Source organism: Lucilia sericata, unplaced genomic scaffold (genome assembly GCF_015586225.1).
Source record: "Lucilia sericata isolate MDLA Ls3-8-SP2 unplaced genomic scaffold, ASM1558622v1 Contig002296F_arrow, whole genome shotgun sequence".
NCBI lineage: Eukaryota > Metazoa > Arthropoda > Insecta > Diptera > Calliphoridae > Lucilia > Lucilia sericata.
The window spans coordinates 6,174-26,879 of NW_023996112.1; the positions used below are offsets into that span (position 1 = coordinate 6,174).

The 20,706-nt window shown below is 30.5% G+C and overlaps 1 protein-coding gene across 1 annotated transcript in view; it reads right to left on the reverse strand.

Annotated features, from left to right (window-relative positions):
• Window positions 1-2,128: 2,128 nt before the first annotated feature.
• The window catches only part of LOC119613765, a gene marked incomplete at its 5' end in the record, with an annotated part of 48,184 nt that continues 29,606 nt past the window's right edge, over window positions 2,129-20,706 (reverse strand). Inside the window, 5 exons of the mRNA XM_037969796.1 lie at window positions 2,129-3,979; window positions 6,795-6,919; window positions 10,828-11,133; window positions 15,367-15,588; window positions 18,458-18,620. Coding sequence (XP_037825724.1) covers window positions 3,134-3,979; window positions 6,795-6,919; window positions 10,828-11,133; window positions 15,367-15,588; window positions 18,458-18,620 — 1,662 coding nt within the window. The remainder of the gene's footprint in view (window positions 3,980-6,794; window positions 6,920-10,827; window positions 11,134-15,366; window positions 15,589-18,457; window positions 18,621-20,706) is intronic.

Here is a 20,706-nt window from a genome sequence, read left to right on the forward strand (position 1 = left end):
TGATCCCAGATAGAATAATATAGTCAACTGGAATGCTCCTACTTTTAGGATTGAAATTGACCAAAAGTGGTTATAAAGCAAGTCATTAAACATGATCGTGTCCAATTACGTACCAGAAATAGAAGATATCGGAAACTTTGCGGCATTGATCTCAGATAGAATTTCATAGTCAACTGTATTATTGGAGGAACTTTCCATTGGAATAAGTTGCCAAGGAGATGGGTCTAAACTGGGTGTCAAAGCTAGTAGTTAAATTGAAAAGTCAGAAACTGAAATATATCTCCATCTACTTAATAACAACACTAACATATAGGTGGAGAGGACAGTGAAACTCAAATAGAAGTTATCGGAACCTCTATAGTACCGATCCCAGATAGAATTTCAATGTAATTACATACCAGAAATAGAAGATATCGGAATCTGATCTCAGATAGAATTTCATAGACAACTGGAATATTAAAGAAATTTTACATTAGAATCCGTTGCCAAAGTCAAAACTGATAGTTAAATTGAAAAGTCAGAAACTGAGATATAGCACTGTCTACCTAATCACAATACTAACATACAGGCCGACATACTGTGCAACTCAAATAGAAGTTAACAGAATCCTTACGGTACTGAACTCAGATAGAATTTTATAGTCAGCTGGAATATTAGAGCAGGAATCATCAAAAAGGATGGGGGGTATATTGATTTTGTCATTCCGTTTGTAACACATCGAAATATTGGTCATAGACCCACAAAAGTATATATATTCTGGGTCCTCATTAAATTCTAAGATGATCTAGCCTCGTCCGTCTGTCCGTCCGTCCGTCTGTATGTCTGTCTGTTGAAAGCACGATAGAGCCCGAATGGAAAGAGCTAGAGGTTTGAAATTTCACATAAATATTTCTTATAGGTAAGGTTTGTTTGGCATTGAAAATGGGCAATATCGGTCCACGTTTTCGGATAGCCTCCATACAAGTGTCCCCTCGAAAAGCAGCTTTAACAGCCATAACTTGTTTAAAAATACGAATATAGCGATGAAATTCTCTATATGGGGGACCCCCATATAAGGTCCCCTTCAGAAAATGACTTTAAAGCTCATTACTGGCTTAAAAATACTAGTATATCTATTAGGGTGATCGATTATTCGACATTTTCCAAAAACCGGTTTTCGAATAGTTCGAATAGTTGACATTTCAAAAAAACCGGTTGATATTTTTCAAATTCAGAAAAAACCGGTTAACCGGTTTTTCATAATAAATAAAAAATATATGTTAATTTGAAGAAATTAATGTTTATGTTTAAATTTGATTAATAAAACATGGCCCGAAATGATTTTTAACAGTTTAACAGATTATAACTTTAGATCTAGTCGTTTGATTTACATTATTTCTTTAATAAAGTGGACACTTCTGTTAAATATAAGGTACTATGTAATCCTAGCTTATTCTAAAGCCCTTTTAGGAAATTTTCATAGGCATTCCAACACTTCCATAATATTGCAGCGGTAAATTAATTATTGTAATTGGAATATAATCTTAAGATTAATAAAATTTTATTAAACAGTTATCAATTTTACAAATAAATTTTTTTAATTAGTTAGGAAAATCAAAAAAGTTTAACCAATGGTGCTTTAGAAAAATGTATCCTAGTTCCTGGACTCGAATATTTTTAAAATTTAAACGGGCTGTATTATTTACTTCAAAATTTCATTTAAATAATCTTTGAATACAAAGCAAATAAAAGTATTCGAAACCGGTTTTTAAAAAGTGAAAAAACCGGGTTATTCGATATTCGAAAAATCAACATTTAGAAAAAACCGACACTGGTAAAGCAGAAAAAACCGTTTTTAAAACCGGTTGAAAAATCGAGTCGATCACCCTAATATCTATATACTAGTATATAGATGAGGATCGACCCATAATTGACCCTACCCCCCTATATAAGGTCCCCTTCAGAAAACTACTTTAACGCTTATAACTGGCCTAAATATACGAGTATATAGATGAAATTCGACATAAGTAAGTTTCATTCGAGTCAAACGAGGTTTGATGGTGGGTATATAAGATATAACACTCTTACTTGTTTTATTTGAATTAATATTTTGTTAAGTTTTTATTTTATTGCCAATTTTTTTCAGTGTTTCATTGTCGCATTGTTATATTTTTTGTCCTTTTTTGTTGTTGCTTTAAAATTAATCATTATTGATTTATTGTATTGTATTGAGCTTTATAAAAGTACAGGCCACAGAAAAAAACCAAATGCTTTCGATTGCTGTGATTTATGGATAAAACCAGGCAGTAAAAATTTTCAAAGAAAAATTAATTTTTTTAACATTCATCCTGTGATTAAAAGGCAAGGGTTATATTTTAAAAAAACTTGTTATGAAATGTTTTCAATAAAACGCTTAATTTTTACAATTTAAAAATATAATTCTATATATGGAAATAATTGTTCCTAAGAAATAAATTATTACATATTTCGAATTCTGCGAAGTTCCATTTATCATTGACTACAGCTTAAAGATCTTAATGGACCATTACGTAAATAGTTTCTTCGTTTTTGTGCAAATGTTTTAGAATACAAAAGGAATAAAAATTTTTCAAGAAAGTTTTCCCCTTTTTTGTAGAATTCATATTGTAAGTTCTATGGAAAACCATATTGAATAAGTTCTATTGTCTCTTATGATGGAATTTTTAATAAAATTGTTTAATTTTTTATGGAATTTTTTAACTTTACAAGAGAAACACATAAAAAAATAAATTTTTCTTTATAAATTTATTTCTAAGAAATATCAAATATATTCTGTGACGATTTTTTCTTTATGTAACAGCTTGATTACGATTAGAACCGCAGACTACAACAAGGATACATTACTAAAGTAGGTAAAGAAAAAGAAAATGTCATTAAGTGTTTCAAATTTTCAGAATAAAAGATCATTAAGGATGTTTTAGTCCTTTAACGACTGCCGTTCCAATTATGTTCAAGTTGTTCAACCATCTTCCTCTCTATTCATCATCCTTCTTATGCTTGTACTCTTATTACTCTCTACTCTCACTCTTTGTATATATTTTACTCACTTACACTCTAATACTTCTTCTTCTTCTCCTTAATCACTAGATTTCTATTATTTTTTTCCTTTTTACACTTAAACACAACTCTCCTGCTGCGAGTACATTAGGGGCGTACGTACAGTGACTATCTCGCGTGAGTAGGATTTACCCACGGCCGATAGACCTGATATCGAACCGGTGGGACTGGTAACAGCTGCTGTGGCTAAGCCACTGCTATTACTGGACACTAGAATTTGTCCCAATGGCTGAGGAGCGGAGGAATTTGGATGTACTTGATGCAACTGTTGCTGCTGTTGATGTTGCTGGTACGATGGAGGCATGGGCAGAGTGCCATGATGATAAGCCGACGCTGATGCTGTACTACTGCTGCTGCCACTGCAGGTGGGCTGAGCATTAGCCATCATTTGCATCATGGATGTTGAGCTGTGTGGAGGCACATTTTGTGTTTGATGATTGTGGGGCAGGGTGTGATAACCACCGGGATGTGAAGGTAGCGTATACATTTGTACAGTGCCCGGTGACACGGTGGAAGGTGTGCCCTGGGAGGCTGGTGAGGATATACAAGGCGGGAAGGGTGACACAGAACTGGAATTGCTGGCGCTTGTATTTGTGGTCTTGTAATGATCTATTTGAGCATATATCGTGGGCTCCTCAAAGTAATCGTACGAGGGCGGTGGAGCCATGGGTTTATTGCGTTGCAGTGTACTCGTTGCCGGTATATTGGGCAACATTTTGAGTACACTGGAACCATGAGGTAAGGTACCCGCAGTCATACCACTTAAATTGGTATTAATGCCGGCTCCCTGTAATAACATGCTACTGCTACAGTCTACTGATATGGTTTTTTTAGGATTTGTATTACTGGCAACACCGCCACCACCCGTTGGCAAGCTAAGTTCAGCATAATGTAATTCCTCATCCTGAAATGAAAGTAAAAAAACAGCAAAAAGAAAAATAATTATTATAAATTAAAAAATTCATTAGTATTTTTTTAAGTTTTAATAATATTAAAATTTACACCTTGTTGGTTGTTACAACAAAGACTTATCAAATAATAAAAAAGTATTACACGTTGTTTGTGTTGCCAACTTGGCCAAGGGGATGTTAAGCAAAATAATTATATTGTAGCAATGTTGGTGATGATGATGATGCTGCTGCTGCTGATAATGACAACACAACCTGCCACAATAGGTTGCTTGTCTATACATATTTGTGTTTATTTTAGTTCAACTTATAGTTGTTGTTTATTTTAAGTATTCCCCAACAAAGTTAAGTCAGCACATTAAGCAAAACAAACTTTAAGCAATTAATGCAAAATAATTCCAAAAAGTTATTAAACATTCAATTTCACTGTAAAACAAAGTAATCAAAACTTTGCTTTTTTCTTGTTGCGACATTTTATATTTACATTAAACAACAACAACAGCATTTCACAACAAAAACAAACAACATTGTCATTTTTGTCAAACTCATCATGAATATCAACATCATTATCACCACCATAGTCGTTCATCTCATCTCGTCAGCCTGTTCATTGTCAGCGCCGTCTTCATCCTCTATTTTTGCACTTTTACAACTAAAAACTTTTGCCTTAATTCATTGTTAAAATTTCAAAAAACATTTTTTTTTTTGGAAAATAGGTTGCGACACCACGGAAACAACTGCCTCTTTAAAAGTGTATGTAACAGATGTATACTTTTTAGGAAGTTTTACTCTATGGTTTTATATTTTGCGAATTTTTTAAAAATCAAAATGTATTTTTGTGAAAATGCATTGAGCACTTTGAGAATTTCGGAAAATTTTTAAGGCGATTAGAGGCAGAAAGAAAATTATATTCATGGACAAATAGTTTATTTACAGCATCTTAAGTAACAGCATCTTAGTAAATGTAAGTGACAATACTCTTTCAATAATAAATAGCGGCCAAAAATACGTTTTTTTATTAGAAAAGCTTAAAAATTCTTCTATTAAAAGAGAGAAGTGTTGAAAAAGCTTTTTTCAGAAAAGCTTAAAAAAGTTTTTTTTATGAGTAAAGTTGAAGAGGTTTTTAATAGAAATGCTAAAAAAGCTTTTTAATCAAATGACTGAAAAGGCTCTTTAGTAGATAAGCTACAAAAGATTGAGTAAAGTTGAAGAAGATTTTTTATTAGAAAATTTTAATTAGAAAAGTTTTTTAGCTTTTCTCTTTAATAAAAAGACTGAAAGGCTTTTTCTTAGAAAAGCTTTTAATAAGCAAAAGTTTCAAAAGCTTTTTATAAAAAAGTTTGTAAGAAATCTTTTTGTATTTTTTTATTAAAAAGGAGAGAAATATTGAAAAAGGTAAATGATTTAATTAGAAAAGATAAAACAGCTTCTTAATAGATTAATTAAAAGAGCTTTTTAATAAAAGACTGAAAAGGCTTCTATGAGTAAAGTTGAAGAAGAGTTTTATTAGAACAGCTAAATGTTTTAATTAGAATAGTTTTAGAAAAGCTAAATGTTTTAATTAGAAAAGTTTTTTAGCGTTTCTCTTTAATAAATGATGAGAAATCTTTTTGTATTTTTACTAAAATGGAAACAACTTTTCAAAAAGCTTAATGTTTTAATTAGAAAAGCTAAAAAAGCTTTTTATTAGATAAGCTAAAAGAGCTTTTTAATAAAAAGACTGAAAATACTTTATTAGTTATTAGAAGCTTTTTCATAAAAAGCTTTTTAGAAAACTTAATAAACTTTTTATTTTTTTTAATGTTTTTAATTTTTTTTTAGAGTTAAAAACATTAAAAAAAGTAAAAAGTTTATTAAGTTTTCTAAAAAGCTTTTTATGAAAAAAGTTTTTTTCTAGAAATGTTTTCATAAAAGTTTTCAACTGCTAGTTTTACAACTGCCTCTTATTGGAAAAGCTTTGCCAGATAAGTTAAAATATAAAACTTTATTATAATAGAAAAGCTGGAAAAGCTTTTTTAATGAAAAAAGTTTAAAAAGCCTCTTATAAAAAGTTTGTGAAAAATCATTTTGTATTTTTATTAAAAAGGAGAGAAATATTGAAATAGCTAAATGTTTTAATTAGAAAAGATAAAAAGCTTTTTATTAAATAAGTTAAAAGAGCTTTTTTAATAAAACGACTGAAAATGATTTATTAGTTATTAGAAATGTTTGTAAAGATCTCCTTTAACAAAACTTGACTACGTTTTTTAAAAAGCTTTTTATGAAAAAAGCTTTTTTCTAGAAATGTTTTCATAAAAGTTAGTTAGTTTTACAATTATTGGAAAAGCTTTGCCAGAGAAGTTAAAATAACAAATACTGTATTAAAAAAAGCTTTAGTATACAACTTTAATAAGCAGCACAAATAAAAACATATTTTATTAAAAAAGTTAAATAAAAATCATCAAATGAAAACTTTATTTTATGTTTTAAATAAAAGCTTAACAGTTTCAAAGAAAAGCTTTGTGTTTACAATATACGTGTTTAACCAACTTTTTTGAGAAAATATGGAAAATTCATATTTGTGTTAAAAAGCTTCTCAATTCGACAAGCTTTTTATGAAAATTGACAACAAATCAACAACCATTTTAATATTTGACATCAAATATTTTATCAAAATGATGTACCTACAGATATTTTTGTAACAAGCACAGTATCTTCAAAGAAAATAATTGAAAAATATTCTATATACTATATTTTTTTTTTTTTGGTTTAAAAGAAAAACATTTTCACTATCTTTATAAACATTGCTAATGAACTAACTGACAGACTTACCTTACTGCTTTGGTATAAAACACGTTCATCGTTTGTCGGTTTACAGCTGATTTCCGCTTCACTGGTAGTCGATAAATGACCGGATGGTGTTTGTGTTGCTGATTTTTGTTTGTATTCACCATCAACTGGACACAGATGAATACACACACACACACACATACAGACAGATAGATACATACATATAAAATTTATTTGTTTGTTGGATCATTAAAAACGTTGGCAATTAGACAGTTGTTTTGGCATGGAAAGTAAAGAGAAGTAAAGATAAAGAAATATAAATTAAAATTTAGCACAATTATTGATGAGATTGTCTTAGGGCAAATAAAATATTTTTTCGTTGAATCTTTTTGTTTTAGTTTAGAGCGAAATTCTTTGAAACAATCTAGACAGGTCTTTGTTTAAAGATAATTAAGTATGAAATATTTGTTGAAAAATTTTCGGAAATTTGAAGTATTTATAATTGTTTGTTTATATGTGCAATAATTTTCAGTGGAAATGTCTTATGATGGTAACAAATAATGAACAAATATTAAACTAATTAGCTTGTTAAGAGATAAATCATTAATTTTCTTAATTTCTGTTATATTTTACTTTTCGTAAAATGTTAAATTTAGCAATTGTTTTTGCAAAACTTTAATAAAACTAATGTTTGCTCTGGTTGTTGTTTACATTTAGTTACACTATTAGTTTTCCTTTTGGCCCTGCTGCTCCTCTAACTTGTGCCTGCACTTTAATTCATTTCTCAATTTAAACCAATTAATCTAAGTCTTTGGCTGTTGTCATTGCTGCTGTTGGTGTTACAGGCTTTAATTGAGTTTGCTTGTATGTTTTTGGTACTGCAATGCAATTGCTTGTTATCTTTAATTTCCCCAAATACCACATTAATTCCCACATGTTTATGCAAGATTTGTGCAAATATACCCTAAATTCATTCCTATTTAAAATTTCTTTTTAGGTTTTTATTTCTGTTTTGTTCTGCCTGTGTCTCCTTTTGCAAATAAAACACCATATTCATTACAAAGACTTAAAGGGCTATACGTGTATTTGTATGAAAGTACATGTGTATGTGTAGAACAATACACATATACATTAAAGGTATTTGAGTGAATAATGTAGAATGTTTATTTTGGAACACTCTTGGAATTACATCGTGGCGGGGTTGAAAAATATATTTAAATTTATCTAAACTTTTGGTAAAATATAAAATCTATTTTTTTTCCAAATACAAATCCTTTAGTTCAGTTCTAGAACTGAACTAGAACTGAACTAGAACTGAACTAGAACTGAACTAGAACTGAACTAGAACTGAACTAGAACTGAACTAGAACTGAACTAGAACTGAACTAGAACTGAACTAGAACTGAACTAGAACTGAACTAGAACTGAACTAGAACTGAACTAGAACTGAACTAGAACTGAACTAGAACTGAACTAGAACTGAACTAGAACTGAACTAGAACTGAACTAGAACTGAACTAGAACTGAACTAGAACTGAACTAGAACTGAACTAGAACTGAACTAGAACTGAACTAGAACTGAACTAGAACTGAACTAGAACTGAACTAGAACTGAACTAGAACTGAACTAGAACTGAACTAGAACTGAAAGAACTGAACTGAACTGAACTAGAACTGAACTAGAACTGAACTAGAACTGAACTAGAACTGAACTAGAACTGAACTAGAACTGAACTAGAACTGAACTAGAACTGAACTAGAACTGAACTAGAACTGAACTAGAACTGAACTAGAACTGAACTAGAACTGAACTACTAGAACTGAACTAGAACTGAACTAGAACTGAACTAGAACTGAACTAGAACTGAACTAGAACTGAACTAGAACTGAACTAGAACTGAACTAGAACTGAACTAGAACTGAACTAGAACTGAACTAGAACTGAACTAGAACTGAACTAGAACTGAACTAGAACTGAACTAGAACTGAACTAGAACTGAACTAGAACTGAACTAGAACTGAACTAGAACTGAACTAGAACTGAACTAGAACTGAACTAGAACTGAACTAGAACTGAACTAGAACTGAACTAGAACTAGAACTGACTAGAACTGAACTAGAACTGAACTAGAACTGAACTAGAACTGAACTAGAACTGAACTAGAACTGAACTAGAACTGAACTAGAACTGAACTAGAACTGAACTAGAACTGAACTAGAACTGAACTAGAACTGAACTAGAACTGAACTAGAACTGAACTAGAACTGACTAGAACTGAACTAGAACTGACTAGAACTGAACTACTGAACTAGAACTGAACTAGAACTGAACTAGAACTGAACTAGAACTGAACTAGAACTGAACTAGAACTGAACTAGAACTGAACTAGAACTGAACTAGAACTGAACTAGACTGAACTAGAACTGAACTAGAACTGAACTAGAACTGAACTAGAACTGAACTAGAACTGAACTAGAACTGAACTAGAACTGAACTAGAACTGAACTAGAACTGAACTAGAACTGAACTAGAACTGAACTAGAACTGAACTAGAACTGAACTAGAACTGAACTAGAATTGAACTAGAATTGAACTAGAACTGAACTAGAACTGAACTAGAACTGAACTAGAACTGAACTAGAACTGAACTAGAACTGAACTAGAACTGAACTAGAACTGAACTAGAACTGAACTAGAACTGAACTAGAACTGAACTAGAACTGAACTAGAACTGAACTAGAACTGAACTAGAACTGAACTAGAACTGAACTAGAACTGAACTAGAACTGAACTAGAACTGAACTAGAACTGAACTAGAACTGAACTAGAACTGAACTAGAACTGAACTAGAACTGAACTAGAACTGAACTAGAACTGAACTAGAACTGAACTAGAACTGAACTAGAACTGAACTAGAACTGAACTAGAACTGAACTAGAACTGAACTAGAACTGAACTAGAACTGAACTAGAACTGAACTAGAACTGAACTAGAACTGAACTAGAAACTAGAACTGAACTAGAACTGAACTAGAACTGAACTAGAACTGAACTAGAACTGAACTAGAACTGAACTGAACTAGAACTGAACTAGAACTGAACTAGAACTGAACTAGAACTGAGACTAGAACTTAACTAGAACTGAACTAGAACTGAACTAGAACTGAACTAGAACTGAACTAGAACTGAACTAGAACTGAACTAGAACTGAACTAGAACTGACTAGAACTGACTAGAACTGAACTAGAACTGAACTAGAACTGAACTAGAACTGAACTAGAACTGAACTAGAACTGAACTAGACTGAACTAGAACTGAACTAGAAACTGAACTAGAACTGAACTATAAACTGAACTAGAACTTGAACTAGAACTGAACTAGAACTGAACTAGAACTGAACTGAACTAGAATTGAACTAGAACTGCACTAGAGTTGAACTAGAACTGATTAACCGACGATTTGAGTTAGCGTTTTCTGTTGCAAATAATTTTCACTAGAAGTGTTTGAAAATAAACAATTAGTATAAAATTTTCAAAATCTTAACAATATACCCACTTTAACATGCATAGTTTGTCTACTAAATGTTAAAATATGTCACTTTAAGTTGGGATGCCTGCATATTTGCATAACCTCAGGTATAAATGAAATAGAGAAATTGAGAGACACAAAGCAAACGAAAATAAAACACAAACACATTTCCTGTAAATCTTTCAAATACATATAGCAAAAAGCATTTCTACAAATAACACCATGCCAGCAATTTAACAGCAGCATCAACAGAAAATCTACATTTCTTCGGCAAAGCATCTCTAACTAATTCAGTATATATGTACATATTTATATATACATACGACAGAGGAATAAAAGGTGACAGAAAAGTAAGGCGAACAGGAAGAGTGTAGGTGATTGTGGCAAAGCAAAAAAGGAAAAGATGAAAGTAGAACAGGATTTGCTAAGGGTTAAAGTAATATTTGTCAAATAAATTCGACAGTGCAGTGTAACTAGTTAACAAGAAAATGTACATATAAAAGGATATAAAACAGAAAGTGGAATGAGTTTATAATGTATACATTACCATCTTTGTAGGGTACAACATCTGGATTCTTTTCATCATTTTTCTTTTCATCGTATCTGCTATCCGTATCTGTATGACTTAATGGCAGCGAGCTTTTATCTTTAATTTGCAAATTGTCAGGACGTGAGAATCTTTGATTTTGATGTTGATATTTTTGTTGCTGTTTGTGTGAGCGTAATTTCAATGCCGCAATTGTACCAATACCAATGCAAACTATTGCCACTAATATGCCCACAAATATGCCAACCGAGAGTATCGGTGTCAATTCAATATTTGTCTGTGATCCTTTATACGAAGTCAAAGCCACTAAGGAATAAATATGTAGAGATAAAGATAAGAAATGGAAAAGGTAGAAATAAATAAAAGTTGAGAATATTTTTGCAAAATCAAGATAGACTTTTCAACTAAGAAAAAGAAAATAAAATAATTGAATATTATTTTTGCTTTAAGGCTAAAAGTATGTTTTTCTTATATTGAAGCAGCAATTTTTCTTTGCATTTGCCTAAAAGTATGAAAAATTAAATTTCAGTTTCAATCTTTTCCGTTCAAGTGTTTTAGTGCTTTTAGTAGTCTTAGTGTTTGAGTGTATCTGGTGGTGTATTTCAGAGAGTGAATGGTATTATTATTCCCAACAATTGCATTTTTATGTTAATTATTTGCTATTTAAATGCTTGGCCTATTTTTTCTCTTTAGCTGTTTCGTTTTTCTGTGTGTTTCTCTAGCTTTTTCTTTCACACCCTACGCAAATATACATATAGTATTATGCATTTGTGCCAAATGTTTTATGTCACATAATTATATATTAATTGCTAGAACTAGAACTGAACTAGAACTGAACTAGAACTGAACTAGAACTGAACTAGAACTGAACTAGAACTGAACTAGAACTGAACTAGAACAGAACTAGAACTGAACTAGAACTGAACTAGAACTGAACTAGAACTGAACTAGAACTGAACTAGAACTGAACTAGAACTGAACTAGAACTGAACTAGAACTGAACTAGAACTGAACTAGAACTGAACTAGAACTGAACTAGAAACTGAACTAGAACTGAACTAGAACTGAACTAGAACTGAACTAGAACTGAACTAGAACTGAACTAGAACTGAACTAGAACTGAACTAGAACTGAACTAGAACTGAACTAGAACTGAACTAGAACTGAACTAGAACTGAACTAGAACTGAACTAGAACTGAACTAGAACTGAAACTAGAACTGAACTAGAACTGAACTAGAACTGAACTAGAACTGAACTAGAACTGAACTAGAACTGAACTAGAACTGAACTAGAACTGAACTAGAACTGAACTAGAACTGAACTAGAACTGAACTAGAACTGAACTAGAACTGAACTAGAACTGAACTAGAACTGAACTAGAACTGAACTAGAACTGAACTAGAACTGAACTAGAACTGAACTAAACTGAACTAGAACTGAACTAGAACTGAACTAGAACTGAACTAGAACTGAACTAGAACTGAACTAGAACTGAACTAGAACTGAACTAGAACTGAACTAGAACTGAACTAGAACTGAACTAGAACTGAACTAGAACTGAACTAGAACTGAACTAGAACTGAACTAGAACTGAACTAGAACTGAACTAGAACTGAACTAGAACTGAACTAGAACTGAACTAGAACTGAACTAGAACTGAACTAGAACTGAACTAGAACTGAACTAGAACTGAACTAGAACTGAACTAGAACTGAACTAGAACTGAACTAGAACTCAACTTGAGTTGAACTGATACTGAAATTGAATTGAAATAAAACTGAACATGAAAGTAGCTAGAAATACACTCGTTACCATGTAAATCAAAATGCTTAAAAAAGGGTATCATATGAGCGCCTATGACCAACTATAATTTGTTAAATGTTAATTTTTCGTTTCATTTCTATATGAATTTTTAGGTTGTGTTGATTGCTTTGCCTTAACAGCTTTTAAGCTAAATATATCTTCAGCTTTTTTTTTATTTCTTGTTTTTGTAGCTTGCACAATTAGCTAAAGTGTGTCTAGTCTTCATTATTATCCTTCTATCCCTGCGCTGCTCTAAACTAGATACATACAAATGTACAATTTCTTAATGTCTTAGGGTAAGTGTTATGTGTTTACTTGAGTTTTAGCAAAATTTTGTTTTAGTTTTTTGCATTTTTCTCTATATTTTACAAAATATGCTAATTTGTCTTATTTTGCCTCTTGTGTTGCTTATTTTGATAAATTTTTCTTTATTTAATTTTTTGCTTTAAATTTCTCTATCAACTTTTTGCTGAAACAAATTACAATTTCTTAAATATAATTTAATTTTTGTCATACCCTCTGCAGTAATTAGTAAGAGAAATTAACCCTTAGGAGGTTAAAAAGTTATTAAATTTAAAATTTTTGATAAAAACTTACAAGATTTTTAAATTTTCTTTTTAACTTTAATATTTTCCGAAAAATAATTTTCATAAAATTTATTTCAGCTTAAATCTATTTATTTTCAACTTTCGTAATAAAAGGGTTAAAAAGTCTTTATATTCTCTCGTTTACCATTATATGTTTCCTCCCCCTTTTTGTAAGGTTGAATGCTCGGCTTGTATTTCAATTTAATTTAATTATTTAAAATTTTAACATTATTTCGTATTTACTGGTTGGATATATTTTAACTGACTGTTTGCATTAAAAAAAGTGGAAAATATAACAAAAAAAAAATTCTTAATAAATGGCAGCTAAATAAAGCGCAAAACTCGTAAAATTATTACGAAAGTTAGAAAGAAACATTTAAATTTTCTTTTATGAAAATTATAAAACTTGTTTTGACACGCTATTTAAGGCGAATAAAATGTTTCCGCTTTGTTGTAATTGAAAACAGGAAGTTAAATTAAGTGGAGAGAGACAGAGGTTACTCTAATGTATGAGTGCCAACAGAAGTTTTTAAAAAAATAATACAATATATTCAATTGTCTTTATAATTTCTTTGGAGACGAAATTTTATATACAGAAAACAATTATTTAGAAAGTTAGACATTTTATGTAAAATAAAAAATTTATTTGCTTTATTAAAATGTTATAGAATACTATGCATATGGATTCATTACTATTAACTAGAAATTCTAAATATTTCTAAATTAACTTTCAAACATAATAAAACAAAACATTCAGCATTATATATCATAATGGGAACAAGTAGAAAAAAATGCCAACAAAGAATATTTTATGAATGACAATATCAGTTAATGTTCTAGTTCAGTTCCAGTTCAGTTCTAGTCAGTTCTAGTTCAGTTCTAGTTCAGTTCTAGTCTAGTTCAGTTCTAGTTCAGTTCTAGTTCAGTTCTAGTTCAGTTCTAGTTCAGTTCTAGTTCAGTTCTAGTTCAGTTCTAGTTCAGTTCTAGTTCAGTTCTAGTTCAGTTCTAGTTCAGTTCTAGTTCAGTTCTAGTTCAGTTCTAGTTCAGTTCTAGTTCAGTTCTAGTTCAGTTCTAGTTCAGTTCTAGTTCAGTTCTAGTTCAGTTCTAGTTCAGTTCTAGTTCAGTTCTAGTTCAGTTCTAGTTCAGTTCTAGTTCAGTTCTAGTTCAGTTCTAGTTCAGTTCTAGTTCAGTTCTAGTTCAGTTCTAGTTCAGTTCTCAGTTCTAGTTAGTTCTAGTTCTAGTTCAGTTCTAGTTCAGTTTTCAGTTCTAGTTCAGTTCTAGTTCAGTTCTAGTTCAGTTCTAGTTCAGTTCTAGTTCAGTTCTAGTTCAGTTCTGGTTCAGTAGCAGTTTAGTTTAATGAAATTAGTAAAAATTACATTTTTTATATGTATGTCCCAAGAAACTTCTTAACTTTCATCTATAAAAAGTGAATTTCTTTAAAATTAGTTACCCCGGCACCTACTCCTATGCCTTAGGACTATTTCACAGCTTTAATTTTCCATTTCAATCATCACCAACCAAGATGAATGTCTTTAATAGCAATTTGCTTAGAAAAAAACGCTTAAGGAAAATAATCAAGCAAAAGACCTAGAAAATTTACAAAAATATGTTGACTTGAGAACAATTGAAATGTAAATAAAATATTTTTAACATATTCTAAAATGTTTTTTCTTTTTCTTTAGTTTATATTATTTGGGAAGCTCATGAAATATTCATAATTTTAAATTATATGCAAAAATATAAAGTAAGAGAAATTCGTTTTTCTCAAGAAACTTTTACAGAAATAAAAAAATAAATACATATAAATTTATCTTCTACTATACTCTACACACATTTTGCTTTAAGCCTAAACATATACACTACTTAAAAGTAAGTGTCCCACCATATTATATGCTAAATTTCTTGCTCGGTTTTAGCATGCATGTTGCCACCATCCGCCCCCATTTCCTAAAGGCTATAAAAAAGTTGTTTTAAATAAATTTATTATTTCTTTAAAGTATCATAATAAGAATTCTTGAACAAATTGTTGCTTTTATTATTTACATTTGGCTTTTTAGCAATAAAACAAAATAAAATTTTTACTAAACAAAAATAATAAAGTAAAAACAAAAATTTATTTTTAGTTTAACGAGGAAACATATACCGACCTGTTTGCTTTTCTGCGGCCTTTAAGGTATATCCTTCCAACAATACTGGTTCGCTGCGTCCTCTTAAATTTACCGCATAAACAAAGATTTTGAAAAAACGTCCAGAATCTAAAGCATTAACACTTAAGACAGGATATTTGGAAGATATATTGGCCTGTAAAGTTGCGGTTTGTTGATCAAAGATTTCCAAAAGAAACCACTGACGTAAGCCACCATCAAAACCTAATAAAATAATTTTAATAAATTTATATTATTACATTAACACAAATATTTACATGTTTATTAATTTTATTATAATCACAGATTTTTTCCGATTGTGTGAATTTTGTTAAACAAACAAGTGATTTATAAAATGCTAATCTATTTTATTTATTTAAATAATAGAAATTTTAATTTGTTGTGTTTTTATTGTTATTGACATACATAAATATTTTATTGTTATTTATTTTTGTATTTAAAATCTTTCTAGTTGTTAAAAAACGTTTTTTTTTCATATTTAAATTTGTACATTAAATTGTTTTTATTGTTCACAACAGGAAATGTCGTGGCTTTATCTTTACATGCGTCATGTTGTCATGTCAACAACAAAAGCATCCAACAGATTTTACAACGTATGCGAGTCCTATGACGCTAAAAATTTATGCAAAGTCCAGTTGTTGCGTCAAAGAAGGAAATTGTTCACAAAATTGTTTTTTTTTTAATTTAAATACGGTAATTTATAAAAATTTCGAACAAAAGAGTAGGATTTTGAACACGAGTATTTTCCAAACTATTAATCCGATTTTAGTTCTTAATTAAAGCCTATCACCTTTAGTTCAGTTCTAGTTCAGTTTTAGTTCAGTTCTAGTTCAGTTCTAGTTCAGTTCTAGTTCAGTTCTAGTTCAGTTCTAGTTCAGTTTAGTTCAGTTCTAGTTCAGTTCTAGTTCAGTTCTAGTTCAGTTCTAGTTCAGTTCTAGTTCAGTTCTAGTTCAGTTCTAGTTCAGTTCTAGTTCAGTTCTAGTTCAGTTCTAGTTCAGTTCTAGTTCAGTTCTAGTTCAGTTCTAGTTCAGTTCTAGTTCAGTTTAGTTCAGTTGTTTCAGTTCCAGTTCGTTCAGTTCAGTTCTAGTTCCGTTCTAGTTCAGTTCTAGTTCAGTTCTAGTTCAGTTCTAGTTCAGTTCTAGTTCAGTTCTAGTTCAGTTCTAGTTCAGTTCTAGTTCAGTTCTAGTTCAGTTCTAGTTCAGTTCTAGTTCAGTTCTAGTTCAGTTCTAGTTCAGTTCTAGTTCAGTTCTAGTTCAGTTCTAGTTCAGTTCTAGTTCAGTTCTAGTTAGTTCTAGTTCAGTTCTAGTTCAGTTCTAGTTCAGTTCTAGTTCAGTTCTAGTTCAGTTCTAGTTCAGTTCTAGTTCAGTTCTAGTTCAGTTCTAGTTCAGTTTAGTTCAGTTCTAGTTCAGTTCTAGTTCAGTTCTAGTTCAGTTCTAGTTCAGTTCTAGTTCAGTTCTAGTTCAGTTCAGTTCTAGTTCAGTTCTAGTTCAGTTCTAGTTCAGTTCTAGTTCAGTTCTAGTTCAGTTCTAGTTCAGTTCTAGTTCAGTTCTAGTTCAGTTCTAGTTCAGTTCTAGTTCAGTTCTAGTTCATTCTAGTTCTAGTTCAGTTCTAGTTCTAGTTCAGTTCTAGTTCTAGTTCAGTTCTAGTTCTAGTTCAGTTCTAGTTCAGTTCTAGTTCAGTTCTAGTTCAGTTCTAGTTCAGTTCTAGTTCAGTTCTAGTTCAGTTCTAGTTCAGTTCAGTTCAGTTCTAGTTCAGTTCTAGTTCAGTTGTAGTTCAGTCTTAGTTCAGTTCTAGTTCAGTACTAGTTCAGTTCTAGTTCAGTTCTAGTTCAGTTCTAGTTCAGTTCTTAGTTTAGTTCTAGTTCAGTTCTAGTTCAGTTCTAGTTCAGTTTCTAGTTCAGTTAGTTACTTCTAGTTCAGTTTCTAGTTCAGTTCTAGTTCAGCTCTAGTTCAGTTCTAGTCAGTTCTAGTTCAGTTCTAGTTTCAGTTCTAGTTCAGTTCTAGTTCTAGTTCTAGTTCAGTTCTAGTTCAGTTCTAGTTCAGTTCTAGTTCAGTTCTAGTTCAGTTTCTAGTTCAGTTCTAGTTCAGTTCTAGTTCAGTTCTAGTTCAGTTCTAGTTCAGTTCTAGTTCAGTTCTAGTTCAGTTCTAGTCAGTTCTAGTTCAGTTTTAGTTCAGTTTTTAGTTCAGTTCTAGATCAGTTCTAGTTCAGTTCTAGTTATTTTTCTCAATTTATAGTTTTGTGCTTGTTAGTATTAATTACTTCGAATTAATCACTTGACTTTTTAAATTTTAAACGACAAAATTTGGGACTTTTCCTTTTCGATTTTTAAATTCTTTTTCGTCTCATAAATATTATATTTCATTCCAAATGTATGTATTTGCTTTTATAGGTAGAGGACGGGAAAAATTCTATCACCTTGCGCTCTGTCTGCAATTGTAATCCAAATGACAGAATTTGGGATTTTATTAAATTATTCTATTAAGCCAATATATCTATTTTTGACGTGTCTACCAGGTACCACGTGAAATATTTGATTTTGGTGTATGAAGGTGACTCTTTGTTAAACCAAACAAATGTTAGTAACCAACAGTTTTTAGACAAGAATATAGATAAAAAGTTTAACAAAAGCAAAAAGGGAAAAATTTGAGAGATAGAGAGTAAAGCAAAAAATGTCAATCAACATGTATAGAAGTGGTTTTTATAAGGATATTTTCTACCCATCTATCTTATACACTGTGCAACATTTTGGTGGTTATTACTTTTTGCATTACTTCTTTTATGCGGCAGAGTGTGTGTGCTAGTGCTAGTAACAGCAGAGACAAAAACCTGCGTACATATATTCACAAAAAAGGTCACATATTTATTGTTTTACTTTTTTTTTGCTGGTTGTTTTTTTGTTGTTTTTTTTATCAAACTCTGTTCACAATTTTATGAACTTGAGTTTGTTTATTTGCTTTTTGTATCCCATTATTATATTCATTTTGAGCTATTGTTGTTGAAGTTTTCCCTTTTTTTCTTATTTCATTATTATATTTAATTTTTTTCATTTTGCCTTATTTAAAAAACAACTTACCTTCAATGCAATAGACCTCCAGAGAATCTGATGTTTGATTTACTACCGTACAATTGGATGGCATTTCAGGCTTACCAGCTGCTATTAAATGAAAAACACAAGGTTCCTTTTGTTGTCCAACATTATTATCAGCCCAGCACATAATAGTACCAAAGTCCATTTCCTACAGAAAATAAAAGAAAGAAAACGGAACAATAAACAACACACATATAAACATTGTGATATGAACACAATATAAATGAGGAAAAATATGAAAAAGTCATATTAAATTGGTGTATTTACTGTTTTATTTTAAAAAATATAAATTTTTTTGTACATGCTTCTCAAAAAATTATTCATGTAGAAATTGTTTGTGTAGTAGTATAATAATTATATTATTAAAAGAGTTTATTGTGAAGTTTAGAAAGAAATGGGTTTTATTGAAGCGTTACGTCCCAGCACGTGCTGGATAAAAAAAAATAAGTAAATTTAATAAAGTTAAGCATGTGTGTTGGCACATGATTATAACGAGAGAATCTATAACTTAAGCAAAGTAGTTTCCTCTTTTTTTGTGGTAACAACGCATTGCAAATTTTTTATAATAATAGATAAAATTTTAATTGGTCAGAAATGTTAGTACCACTAACTAAGTAACTACTAACTACTAACTAACTAACTAACTAACTAACTAACTAACTAACTAACTAACTAACTAACTAACTAACTACTAACTAACTAACTAACTAACTAACTAACTAACTAACTAACTAACTACTAACTACTAACTAACTAACTAACTAACTAACTAACTAACTAACTAACTAACTAACTAACTAACTAACTAACTAACTAACTAACTAACTAACTAACTAACTAACTAACTAACTAACTAACTAACTAACTAACTAACTAACTACTAACTAACTAACTAACTAACTAACTAACTAACTAACTAACTAACTAACTACTAACTAACTAACTAACTAACTAACTAACTAACTAACTAACTAACTACTAACTAACTAACTAACTACTAACTAACTAACTAACTAACTAACTAACTAACTAACTAACTAACTAACTAACTAACTAACTAACTAACTAACTAACTAACTAACTAACTAACTAACTAACTAACTAACTAACTAACTAACTAACTAACTAACTAACTAACTAACTAACTAACTAACTAACTAACTAACTAACTAACTAACTAACTAACTAACTAACTAACTACTACTAACTAACTAACTAACTAACTAACTAACTAACTAACTAACTAACTAACTAACTACTAACTAACTAACTACTAACTAACTAACTAACTACTAACTAACTAACTAACTAACTAACTAACTAACTACTAACTAACTAACTACTAACTAACTAACTAACTAACTAACTAACTAACTAACTAACTAACTAACTAACTACTAACTAACTAACTACTACTAACTAACTAACTAACTAACTACTAACTAACTAACTAACTAACTACTAACTAACTAACTAACTAACTAACTAACTAACTAACTAACTAACTAACTAACTAACTAACTAACTAACTAACTAACTAACTAACTAACTAACTAACTAACTAACTAACTAACTACTAACTAACTAACTACTAACTAACTAACTAACTAACTAACTAACTAACTAACTAACTAACTAACTAACTAACTAACTAACTAACTAACTAACTAACTAACTAACTAACTAGTATACCAATTCCACATACCCTTCTGAAAGTGGAAAATAAAGTTGTTGTAAGGAGTTCAGAGTACTCGTTAGGTATTAATGGTACCAGGACCACTTCGTTACTATAAAAACTCTGGAAACGTCGATAGATATTCTTCCAATCGAAGCATGAATTATGGTCTCTGGGAGTATTGAACTGTCAGATCCAATACCGGGGTCACAAACTATCGATAACTGTCACACAGTGCTCCCAGATAGGAGATTGTCGTCAAGCTAATGTCCTGCTTACAGGTACCATGCAAAACCTTCATATATATACTATCTTTCTAACATGTCATGTGTAAAGTGACAGGAAGTAGGTAACTAGTGTGAAATATAAATCAAAGGCCATATTTGGCTGTTATTCCAGATATTACGTCGCATAGGAATACTGATTGAGAAATTCTTAGGAACTAGGATACTGAGCGTCTCTTTATAGCCTTTCATCATTAATTCTACTTAAAATTGTTAATTCCATGCAAAATTTTTATGTTTCTATTCAATAAAAAAAATTCCAATAATTTCGCACA